Below are 12,189 nucleotides of genomic sequence, written 5' to 3' on the forward strand. Positions count from 1 at the left end.
CCTACTGTTTTTGACCCCAGTTTTACTCACAGTTCCAAAATATCTGGTGGTACCAGTTCCCAGGCCTTTTGGTAGTTCTGCATTATAAATCAGGCAGCAGAGTGGCTCTCTAAAGGTCAGCTTCTGTGTCAGCTCTCTCTGGTGTGCCAGTTGGTTACCACTGTCATTTGCTTTCTGAAATTCCACACTTTAGTGCTGTTTTCTCTTCTCTTGTTCTCTGTCTCTGTGGGTTTCTCCCTCCTGCCTGTCCTTTCTCACTCCCTCTCTCCCTCCTTCTTCCCCACCTTCCTCCCTCCCTTCTTCCCACCTTTTCTTCCTTTCCTCCTTCTATCCTCCCTTTGTGATTTTTTTACACTGGATCTTGCAAGGAAGCAGTGGTAAACATGTTTAATGTATGCATTTAATTCTCCATCTTGAACCCAAAGTTCAAGAGTAGTTCTTTCACTTAATTTTTAAAACTTGGAAGTGATGATTTTAGAGAGAAGGGCCAAGGAAGGAAATAATTTCTTCCTGTAAATAGGCGTTTCCTTAACGAAATTAATACTATTTAATGTTACAACCCAACTATTTTTGTCCCTTAGGAACTGGCAACTTTAAAGTCTCAGTTAAACTCACAGTCTGTGGAGATTGCCAAACTACAAACCGAAAAACAGGAGCTGTTACAGAAAACTGAAGCATTTGTAAGTTGTTTTTTGTTTGTTTGTTTGTTCTGAAAGGTAGTATATACAAGGTCAGGAGGTTATTTCTCAGCCACTATGGAAAAGAAGCAAATTTGTCAGATAGCACCTTCCATGGTTATTCATTAGCCAGAGTTTCAGATACATAGGCTTCTTGGCCATGCAAACAGTGTATTATAGTCAGACTTGCCAGGTCAGTTTTATCAGTTAGTTATGGTTCATTTTGTTGGCATTTTATTTGTTTATTTGGCTGCCCTAGGTCTTAGTTGCAGTGTGTGGGCGCCAGTTCTCTGACCAGGCATTGAACCCCGACCCCTGTATTGGGAGGGCAGACTCTTAGCCACTGGATCCCCAGGGAAGTCCCTGTTGGTATTTTATATTTCACCCCATCTTTCAGTCTAAGCTGGCAGGTTTTCTACTGGTATAAAATTATCAAAAACCTTATTGATGACCCATGCAATTCCCAGGGTTCCAAGCCAACAAGCAAGAAGGTTCTCCTGGATCTCTCCCGGGGAACTGCATCTCTGTTCCAGCTTCTGCAGAGATGGTTGATTGGGTCCGTGTGTCACACGAGTAACCTCTTCCCAAATGGTTGTGCAGCCACACACTGGTGTTTCACTGGGACGTGCTTTGTCGTTGATTGCAGTAGGGATAGGCCGGGAATTTTCTAAATCATCAAGTTCTGACTCCCTTTTGCTTAACAGTTCCCTTTTCAATCCATCTTCATCCTCTCATATTTTACTGTAAGCAGCGAGGAGAAACCAGGTCACACCTTTAATGCTTTGCTTAGAAATTTCCTCAGCTACAATAGTTCATCACTCACAAGTTCTGCTTTCCACAACACTAGAACATAAGTCAGCCAAGTTCTTTGCCACATTATAACGAGGATCACCTTTTCTCCACTTTCCAATAACATGTTCCTTGTCTCTATTTCTGTGTGTGCGTGCTCAGTCACTTGAGTTGTGTCTAGCTCTTCGCCACCCCATGGACTACAGCCTGCCAGGGGACCCTGTCCATGAGATTTTCCAGGCAAGAATACTGGAGTGGGTTGCCATTTCCTACTCCAGGGGATCTTCCCAACCCAGGGATCTAACCTGAGTCTCCTATATTGGCAGGTGGATTCTTTACCACTGAGCCATCTGGGAAGCCTCTACCTCTATCTGAGACCTCACCGAAACTTTTAACATCCGCACTTCTACCAGCATTCTGTTTATGATGCCATGTGTTTTCTCTGAGACCATAGAAACTTTCTCTATAGCCTGCCTCTTTCTTTATGAGCCCTTACTGGTATTGCCTTTAATGTTCATATTTCTACCAACGGTGTCTTCAAGGCAGTTGAGACTTTGTCTAACATGAACCTCCAAATTCTTTTCCTCTTCCAGTTCCAAAGCCCTTTCCTCATTTTAAGGTATATGTGAGATCAACACCCCCACTTCCCAGTATTTTGGAAGGAAAAAGATGAGGGAAGGACTGAAAATTTTTGATTTAGGATTATTTCCTATAGCTCTTAAGAAAATACTTGCATTTTACCAGTTAATGGGATTCAACTCAATTTCCCCATCTGTCTCTCTGAAATGATAGTAAAGTTTTAACTTATAGGAATTTTATGAGGAAAAGACTGAAAAGTGTTCTCTACGTATTAAATGCTATGCCGTAGCTACATTAGAGCTGCGTCATTGATAACTTGCCTGACCTGGCCTTGAGGCTGCTTAAACCAACCTTCCTTATACTCTGATGAGTGCTTATACCACACCCCTCCTGACCCAGCCTCCTGCTCCACTGTAAGGGCAACTCATCTGTTTAGGGAGAGCACGATACTAAGGGTAAATACTGAGGGAATTAGATTTTTCTGTTACTGGAAATAAAATTTCAAAATAGCAAGAAAAATCATCATTAGAATTTCATATTGATTATAACTTTAAAGAAACTTTTTTTTTTCCCACTTTTTACTTTCAGGTGAAATCAGCTCCTGTACCAGGAGAGAGTGAAACTGTAATAGCTACAAAAACTACTGATGTAGAAGGAAGACTGTCAGCATTATTACAAGAAACTAAAGAGTTAAAAGTTGGTTTGGTTAAACTTTTTATTCATTGTATATTATGTGAAATGAATTCCAGGGAATTTGATTTTATTTCATTTAATTTCTCAAATTCTTGGATTTATGAAGAAAGTAAATGGGACATGATCTTACCTCACAATAAGTCCATTCCTATTTTGATGACTAAAGGTGGCACAAATGAATATTTTTAAATGCTGTTTCAAATAATGGTATCAAATATGTAAAATAAGATTGTATATGAGTGTACTTGAAAGTAAAAGCACATGTTTAGTCAAAGTAAAAAAAGAGTTGAGTTTTCTTATCAATCTCTAATCACAGTAAGAAACAAGGAATATAGCTTTGGCTAATACACAAGCCATAAGCTAAAGAACACAGACACCTTAAATCCTGCCAGCCTATTGTGTGACAGAAAAATCAAAACAGATAGGATGAAGTAAAGAATGAGGTAACAGTAATAAAAATAGAAAGGTAGCAATTAAAACATGGCAAGAGGAAGATAACATGTGATTTTGCATTTTGGATTGTGGTCAAATTATTTTATATTTAAGCTATGGATTTTACTTGAAGCTATCTTTCCCATTTAATTGTATATGTGAAGTTGGGACAAAATTTTTTTTTTTAATTTGAGTCCTAACTCTGGTGCTAACCAGGCTTCTGCTGTAAGATGTTAATGTCTTTATTTATTCCTCTGATTATCTGAAATAGTAGGATTTTTTGAGGAGTAGGTAATTAAAACTATTTTTTTGTTGTCGAACTCTGATTTTCACAGCAATCATCTTTGATGTATAGCCTAACATAAATTCTCATGTTACTAGATGACTTTGTGTGTGTGTGTGTATTTTAAATCTCCTGTCCCCCCAACACCTAACCCCAAACTCTTTAGATTGCATGAGTACAGAGATCTGTCATAGAAAGAATATATTTGTTAAAACCATAGGAGAGTGAATACTAATTTTTGATGGTGATTTTCACCATTCTTCTCTTAGAATGAAATTAAAGCTCTGTCTGAGGAAAGAACTGCTATTAAAGAACAGCTGGATTCATCTAACAGTACCATTGCCATCTTACAAAATGAGAAAAACAAGCTCGAGGTGGACATTATAGATGCTAAAAGAGAACAAGATGATCTCTTGGTGCTGTTGGCCGATCAAGATCAGAAAATATTTTCATTAAAGAATAAACTCAAGGAACTTGGTCATCCAGTAAGATTGTTATGTTTCAAAAAATGGTTTATATGTGTTTCTTTATGATGTGTTTTTAAACATTGTCCTGTGTCATGGGAATGTTGTTATGCTTGTATATCAGCACTACAGGCATAGATTTGTAGGTATGTGAATTGACTTAAGACACAGATTAGATGCAGTTTCCAGCTTTTGTTAACTCTTCTCTTTCAGAATCTGAGCCTGGAAAGTGACTTGATTTATTTGCTCCTGTGGTAACAGAGACACTCACCATCCAAATGTACCATCCCCATTTTGCTGTGTTGGTTCAGGTTTATGTGTAGAGAGTTGTAGCCATCTGGCAGCAAGTTTACCTGTGTATCTTGTCTCATATTAAAAATAACAGGAAACCTTGAATATTAAATCAAGGAAATCAGATGGCCCATAATCTGCTATAATTACTAGAGTAAAGAATTTATCCATGGAATAGATATCATTTTGTGTTGAATGTGACGTGACCAGATCTTCATAATGTTAAATGAGTATTTTCCCTTTAGGTTGAAGAAGAGGATGAACTTGAATCTGGAGACCAAGATGATGAGGATGATGAAGATGAAGATGATGGCAAGGAACAGGGTCATATCTAGCTTTAAAATCTCTAGGAATGATAGAGACTGTATTGTAACTTTGAAGATGGAGTCTTAAGACAGTGCTCTGGTTTGCCTCCACAGAAAATAAAGATTTAGAAACCAAGTGGAAAACATTCACTAATATGACTATTGATGTATTTTTTAAATGATGCCACCCATGTTGATAATCCTGTTACTCTAACTTTATGTAGGATACACATCTTTTATTGAACCGAACTATCCCAAAATATAATTTGCAAAGAACTATAGACACCAAAAATATACCTTTTTTTTTTCAGGCATGTGGTGGCAGTGCTATTTGCCTTAGTTCATTGGTTGTTTATGGAAGTTCTGTGTTTGTCTGCTATTTTTACTTTTCAGAATTTGTGACTTTTAAGTACTAACACATTTGATTTAATATATGTTGGAATCACTGTTTCTAAATTAAGTATTGGAGTTCCTAGCTAATGATTTCCTTTTGAAGAAATGGATGTACTTAAAGGCAAGATAGCATGGTCTGGGGGTAACACATCATCAGCCCTTCACCCAGTATGACTCCTAATGTGAGCAGGACAAGACAGTTCAGAGTGAGTGCCTTGACACTTGACACGGCGGTGTTCTGTACCTCAGTGAAGAAGGCTGCAGACACGCAGTGAAGAGGAGGAGGTTTCTGAGAAACTTTTCCAACAGTGTATTAGCATGTGTTTGGTTTTGGTTTTATTTTTAGCTAAACATTAAAACACATTACAAATTAACAGCTCATAACAACTCAGATTTAGTATTATTGTTTGATTATTATAAAACATATTATGTTCCTAGTTTTAAAAAAGACTCAAACTATGGTTTATATAATTTATTGGCATTTTTGCTGAATAGGTTTAAGTCAGATCATAGATTTTTAAAAAAGCAATGAAGCAATGTGTCAAAATTTAATGTTTTCGTAATAAAAATAGATATTATGTTCACTTAATCCCTAGTCTTGGTTCCCTTTTTAAGATTTTGAGGGTAGTATTTTGTTCTTTGTAAAGGATGAGGCAGGGGGAAGCGGTGAGAAGCGTCCTCTTACTAAGAGGACTTTGCTATAACTGGGTGATAACAGCAATCTTATCATTTAAATCTAACAATTGGGATTCCATAAGATTGGAGGGGACTTAATTGAACAAAAACAGGTGAAGTAGGGTTTGTAAACTGAGCAATGGAGTTCTTTCTTCACAATGATTTTTACTTAGAGTAGCTCCAGTACATTTACCACCTGATGTGAACAGCCAGCTTATTGGAAAAGACCCTGATGCTGGGAAAAATTGAAGGCAAAAGAAGAGGATAGCAGAAGATGAAATGGTTGGATGACATCACCATTACAATGGACATGAACTTGGGTGAACTCTGGGAGATGTTGAGGGACAGGGCAGCCTGGTTGCTGCACTCCATGGGGCCACAAAGAATCAGACACAGCTTAGTGACTGAACAATGACAACAGGCTTATTTAAAGGCAAGACAGCAAGAGAGTTGGGGCATAATATATTTCATCTACCTCCTGGTTTCAGTAATAATTTGAGGAATCCACTAAGAGGCACAAACGTTTAAAGGAAGTATTGAAAAGGAAGATGGTTGTGTATTACAGAGCGCCCATGAATACGCACCACATCCCACCCCCTCACACTGCCACGCCTCTGGAGATGGCATCAGCCATCAGAGGACCATGTGATTATTACCAGACCAGCTCACACTGTGTGACGTTTCTTCTAAAGTTGACACCATGTTATGACCTTTTCAGGCCAATATTATAAGAATAAAAGTGGGTCAGGAAAAGAAGACTTCCAAGAATAACAGAATACCAAAGATCTTCAGAAAGAAATAGCTGCAAAATCAGTGAGAGTTTGCCAGAATTCAATCACTCAGGCTGGCTTGGAGTAGAGAAGATGCAAGAAGCCCTTGAAGCTGCACAGTCCAGCCTGGAGCCCAAAAGGTCACCTTCCTAACGTAGCCATAGTTTGGGGGTCTTGTTTGTTTGTTTGTTTTTACCTGAATTGCTTCTGAAGCCTCCTAACCCAGTCTCCACCTCCAATTGGTCGTTGCCTCTCCAGGCCGTCCTCAGTATTCACCACAGTAGTCCGTCTAGTCAAGGCTATATGGTTTTTCCAGTAGTCATGTATGGATATGAGAGTTGGACTATAAAGAAAGCTGAGCACCGAAGAATTGATGCTTTTGAACTGTGGTGTTGGAGAAGACTCTTGAGAGTCCCTTGGACTGCAAAGAGATCCAGCCAGTCCATCTTAAAGGAGATCAGTCCTGGATGTTCATTGGAAGGACTGATGTTGAAGCTGAGACTCCAGTACTTTGGCCACCTGATGGGAAGAGCTGACTCATTTGAAAAGACTCTGATGCTGGGAAAGATTGAGTACAGGAGGAGAAGCGGGTGACAGGATGAGACAGTTGGATGGCATCACCGACTCAATGGACGTGATTTTGGATGAACTCTGGGAGTTGATGATGGACAGGGAGCCCTGGTGTGCTGCAGTTTTGGGGGTCGCAAAGAGTCGGGACACGACTGAGCAACTGAACTGAACTGAAGCTTCCTGAAATGAAAACAGGAGCCAAAGAGACTCCAGTTGCCTACTGTTTGGAGTCCTTAGCGAGAAGAATAAGACCCTCAGTGCTCTACCACTCTTTAATTTCGCTTCCTTCAAGAATATTTTAGATCTATACCAATATATTAGCTATCAGGGCACATAACCTTCTTTTTCATCCTTTACTTTGCTTTTGAACATGTTCTTTCAACTTTCAGCCTTCACATTAAAGGCTATTTCTGGACTTCCCTGGAGGTTCAGTGGTTAAGACTCCACACTGCAAATGCAGGGGGTGCAGTTCCAGTCCCTGGTCAGAGAACTAAGATCCCACATTCTGTGTGGCACAGCCAAAAAAGAAAAAGGTGGAGGGCGGGTCTTCCCATGTATTGGAAACTACAACAGTGGAGTAATCATAAAGCACAAGACATACCTTTCCTTATTTTAAGTTTTATTCAAGTACAGTTGCATGTCTCTGGCATGTCAGAAAAGAATAATCATCCAAGATTACTACAAGAGGTTAAGTAACAGCTCACATTTTAAATGTGTAAGTTCAGTCGCTCAGTCATGTCCGACTCTGCAACCCCATGGACTGTAGCATGCCAGGCCTCCCTATCTATCACCAACTTAGTTACTTTGAACTTATGCTGATAGAAAATCAAACCTGTTCTTGAAAGTTCTGTTTCAGCGAGGTAGAGGCCTCATAATGTTCATCAGAACAAAAAGCTTTACTGTTAGAGCAAAATGCATTCATTCAATGAAAATTTACTGAGTTTATAAATAAGACAAAGTCCCTTCCCCATTTAACTTCCCCATATATCTGGCAGTGTAAACAACAGTAAACACGTATGTATCAAATGCTTTGTAGCTTCTAGAAAGGAGTTTATATTTTACTCTAATGGGAAGCCAGAGTAGTGATTAGATCTGGTTTGTATTCATAGATTACTTTCTCCACTATGTCAAGAATTGTCTTTGGGGAAGAGGTTAAGAGAGAAAGCCAGGGGACTAGTGGGAGGCTATTGGCCTCACCTAAGCAAAAACACATACAGTTCAGACTACACTGTAGGGGTGGTAGGGTCTAAAATGGTGGGATTGGGGATGCATTTTACGGGTAGACTCAAGAAGACTGGTTGGTGAATTGCACGTGTCTGGGGAGTAGAGGAGCAAGACAAGAATAACTCGGGGAAGGTGGGAGGAGCAGGTTTGGTGTGGGATCTAAAGTTGGTGTTAGGCTTGCTAAATCTGAAACTCAAGGAGATATATTTCTGCAAATAGATGTTTGGTAGGCTGTTTGGAGCTAATTAGGGCTGGAAAAAATAGTATATAGAGGGAATTTAAGCCCACCCATCAGAGTAAGTTCTCACAGAGAGTGAGTATAGGGAGAAGACAGCCAAGAACGAAACCTTTGGATGGCTCAGCCTTGAGTCCTGGGGAAGGATCTTAAGATATATTAAATGCACAATGAAATCATCTTATCCACAGCAAATTTGAGCCTTGGAATTAAGGGGAAAACAGCAAGCTATGACCTTCAAACTGGTTTCTTACTGCAATTCTGAAAAATGAAAAAAGCCTTTTCCAACAGCTTAAATGAAAGACATCATCAATGTAGACTAGTTCTTTACTAGTGAACCTAATCGAACTGTTTTCTTGTTAAGAATCTGTCCTGCTAACCAAATAGAAGATATATATCTAAAGAAAATCATATCCTTTGAAAGGTTTCATTTTAATGCAGATTACTTTATCAAATTGTCCCTTTTGGGGATTAATGACTTTCCCTTCCAGAAACTCTAAAATTATTCTTGCAGTTTTCTATGTCTACAACTCAGAAGCTTTATGGTTTTCTGTAACCTTTCAGAATGAAAATAACTGTTTGCAGAGGGAAAAACATTGAGGTATGACACACGTATCTTAAATATAGTTTCCCTTCCTTTGGATTAACTCATTTTTTTTGTCTTGATGTAAGTTTTTCCATATTCACTCTAAGCAGTTGTGACTAGTCTTAGTTTGAAAAAGTTTTACACAGCAACCTTGGTACAATTATATATTACCTTTGATTTTTCTTATTACAAAAACATGAGACAACTTTGTAATTACATTATTCTACCTATGAGAATGTAAACAGGAGTTCCATTAATTGCTTTGCTAGTCTCTTTTTAGCTCTGGCTTTTAATTCTAGATTTATTTAAATGTATTGAATCTAGTGGGATATCTATAGAGGTAAAGCGCACCATTTTGTGACTCTTAATAAGCTCTCTCACCTCTCTATGGTTTCATGTTGCTAATACCCTGAAATAATAATAAATATCAGGGAAAAGGTGAGATGTAAATTAGTTGCTGCACTGGACATGATGAGGGCTTTCTGATCCTTTTTTCACCCTTATGTACTAGATCCAAAATGAGATTGCACAAATAAAGCCTGTGAAACAAAAAAAGCAGGCAAGTGTTATGCAACAAAAATGGTTAGCATGTTTAAAAGTAGGATGAGCTGAATAAAAGCTTAAATATTACCTAGGTTTCTATTCTGCATTACACCTTACCAGGAATTTAGTGACTTAACACTTACTATCTCCACAGTCACTGGGTCATGAGTCAGGGCACAGCTTAACTAGATCCTCTGCTTTTGTCCCAAAGCTGCAATCAAGGTGGCAGCAAGGCTGTATTTCCATCTGCAGGCTCAACTAGAGGAGAATCGGTTTCCAAAGTTCATTCAGTTGTTGGTAGAATTCATGTCCTTACAGTCATAGAAGTGGGGCTTCAGTTTCTTGCTGGCAGTTGACCGAAGCCTGTTCTCAGTAACTAGTGGTCACCCGTAGTTCCTTGCCTCATGAGCTCCCTCGACATGCTTGCTGACTTCATCAAGACAGCAAGGGAAGGTGTAGCCACAGCAGACTGAGTCTTATATAAAATACATCACAGGAGTGGCTTCCACCACCTTGCCATAGTCTGTTGGCTAGAAGCAAGTCAAATCTTGCCCACTCTTGAGAAGGAATTACACAGAGGCATGAATACCAGGATGTGGAGATCATGGGATGCTGCATGCTTTTATTTTATTAAACCTTAACTCTTCAAAACAAGGTGTTGAGGGTGGGGGACATGATGAGTGCAGTTGGAAGGAGGTAATAAATTTAATAGCAAGTATCTCTTAACTTCTGAATGTTTAATTTTAAGCCTACTTTTTCCACTCTCCTCTCCCTTTCATCAAGAGGCTCTTTAGTTCTTTGCTTCCTGCCGTAAGGGTGGTGTCATCTGCATATCTGAGGTTACTGATATTTCTCCCAGCAATCTTGATTCCAGCTTGTGCTTTATCCAGTCCAGCATTTTGCATGATGTACTCTGCATATAAGTTAAATAAACAGGGTGACAATATACAGCCTTGACGTGCTCCTTTCCCGATTTGGAACCAGTCTGTTGTTCCATGTCCTGTTCTAACTGTTGCTTCTTGACCTGCATACAGATTTCTCAGGAGGCAGGTCAGGTGGTCTGGTATTCCCATCTCTTTCAGAATTTTCTATAGTTTGTTGTGATCTACACAGTCAAAGGCGTTGGCATAGTCAATAAAGCAGAAGTAGATATTTTTCCGAAACTCTTGCTTTTTTGATCATCCAATGGATATTGGCAATTTGATCTCTAGTTCCTCTGCCTTTTCTAAATCCAGCTTGAACATCTGGAAGTTCATAGTTCATGTACAGTTGAAGCCTGGCTTGGAGAATTTTGAGCGCCACTTTGCTAGCGTGTGAAAGTGAAAGTCACTCAGTAGTGTCCAACTCTTTACGACCCCACAGACTTTACAGTCCATTAAATTCTCCAGGCCAGAATATTGGAGTGAGTAGCCTTTCCCTTCTCCAAGGGATCTTCCCAACCCAGGGATCGAACCCAGATCTCCTGCATTGCTGGCGAATTCTTTACCAGCTGAGCCACATGGGGGTGAGATGAGTACAATTGTGCGATAGTTTGAACATTCTTTGGCATTGCCTTTCTTTGGGATTGGAATGAAAACTGACCTCTTGCAGTCCTGTGGCCTTAAAACTCAACATTCAGAAAACTAAGATCACAGTATCCGGTCCCATCACTTCATGGCAAATAGATGGGGAAACAATGGAAACAGTGACAGACTATTTTCTTGGGCTCCAAAATCACTGCAGATGGTGAAATTAAAAGACACTTGTTCCTTGGAAGAAAAGCTATGACCAACCTAGACAGTATGTTAAAAAGCAGAGACATTGCTTTGCTGACAAAGATCCATCTAGTCAAAGCTATGGTGTTTCTAGTGGTCATGTATGGATGTCAGAGTTGGACTATAAAGAAAGCTGAGCGCTGAAGAATTGATGCTTTTGAACTGTGATGTTGGAGAAGACTCTTGAGAGTCCCTTGGACTGCAAGGAGATCCAACCAGTCAATCCTAAAGGAAATCAGTCCTGAATATTCATTGTAAGGACTGATGCTGAACCTGAAACTCCAATACTTTGGCCACCTGATGCGAACAACTGACTCACTGGAAAAGATCCTGATGCTGGGAAAGATTGAAGGCAGGAGAAGGGGAGGACAGAGGATGAGATGGTTGGATGGCATCACCAACTCGATGGACATAAGTTTGAGCAAGCTTCGGGAGTTGGTGATGGACAGGGAAGCCTGGCATGCTGCAGTTCATGTAGTTGCAGAGTTGGATATGACTGAGCAACTGAACTGACTGATCTCTTAACCTCACCTTATTCCAGGCTGGGATCCCTGCAAATGAATGATTAAACAAGTCAGAGTAACTGTAATAGTGGTCAGTAATAAGTATAACAGTGTAAAGCTATCAACCACCATCCAGACATACTGTCACAAATTTTTTTGTGTTCAGGCCAATTCTGTGTTCAGAATTGTCCACTTCATTGTCTCCAAGTGGTATCACAAAGCTATCTCAGATACAACATGTTAAAAACCAAATTTATGTTCCTTCCCTCCCTAAGCCTGGTCCTCTTGTAGGCTCGTTTCAGGTGGACTGGTTCCATCCTTTTTTCCTATTGCACAAACATGAAACTTCAGTCATCCTTAATACCTACCTCTCAACTTTGGTTTCAGTTACTAAGAAGTTCTCATTTCTATTTTCTTCCATTT

The 12,189-nt window shown here is 39.5% G+C and overlaps 1 protein-coding gene across 4 annotated transcripts in view; it reads left to right on the plus strand.

Annotated features, from left to right (window-relative positions):
• USO1 (USO1 vesicle transport factor) overlaps positions 1-5,495 on the plus strand; it is an 80,597-nt gene extending 75,102 nt beyond the window's left edge. For 3 of the 4 annotated variants that reach the window (XM_018049589.1, XM_018049591.1, XM_018049590.1), the window contains 4 exons: positions 582-680; positions 2,634-2,741; positions 3,723-3,938; positions 4,454-5,492. In XM_018049589.1, coding sequence (XP_017905078.1) covers positions 582-680; positions 2,634-2,741; positions 3,723-3,938; positions 4,454-4,543 — 513 coding nt within the window. In that variant the 3' untranslated portion in view covers positions 4,544-5,492. Of the gene's footprint in view, positions 1-581; positions 681-2,633; positions 2,742-3,722; positions 3,939-4,453 lie in introns of all 4 variants that reach the window. The other variant, XM_018049592.1, reaches the window with a different exon arrangement.

Source organism: Capra hircus, chromosome 6, assembly GCF_001704415.2.
Source record: "Capra hircus breed San Clemente chromosome 6, ASM170441v1, whole genome shotgun sequence".
Taxonomy (NCBI): Eukaryota; Metazoa; Chordata; class Mammalia; order Artiodactyla; family Bovidae; genus Capra; species Capra hircus.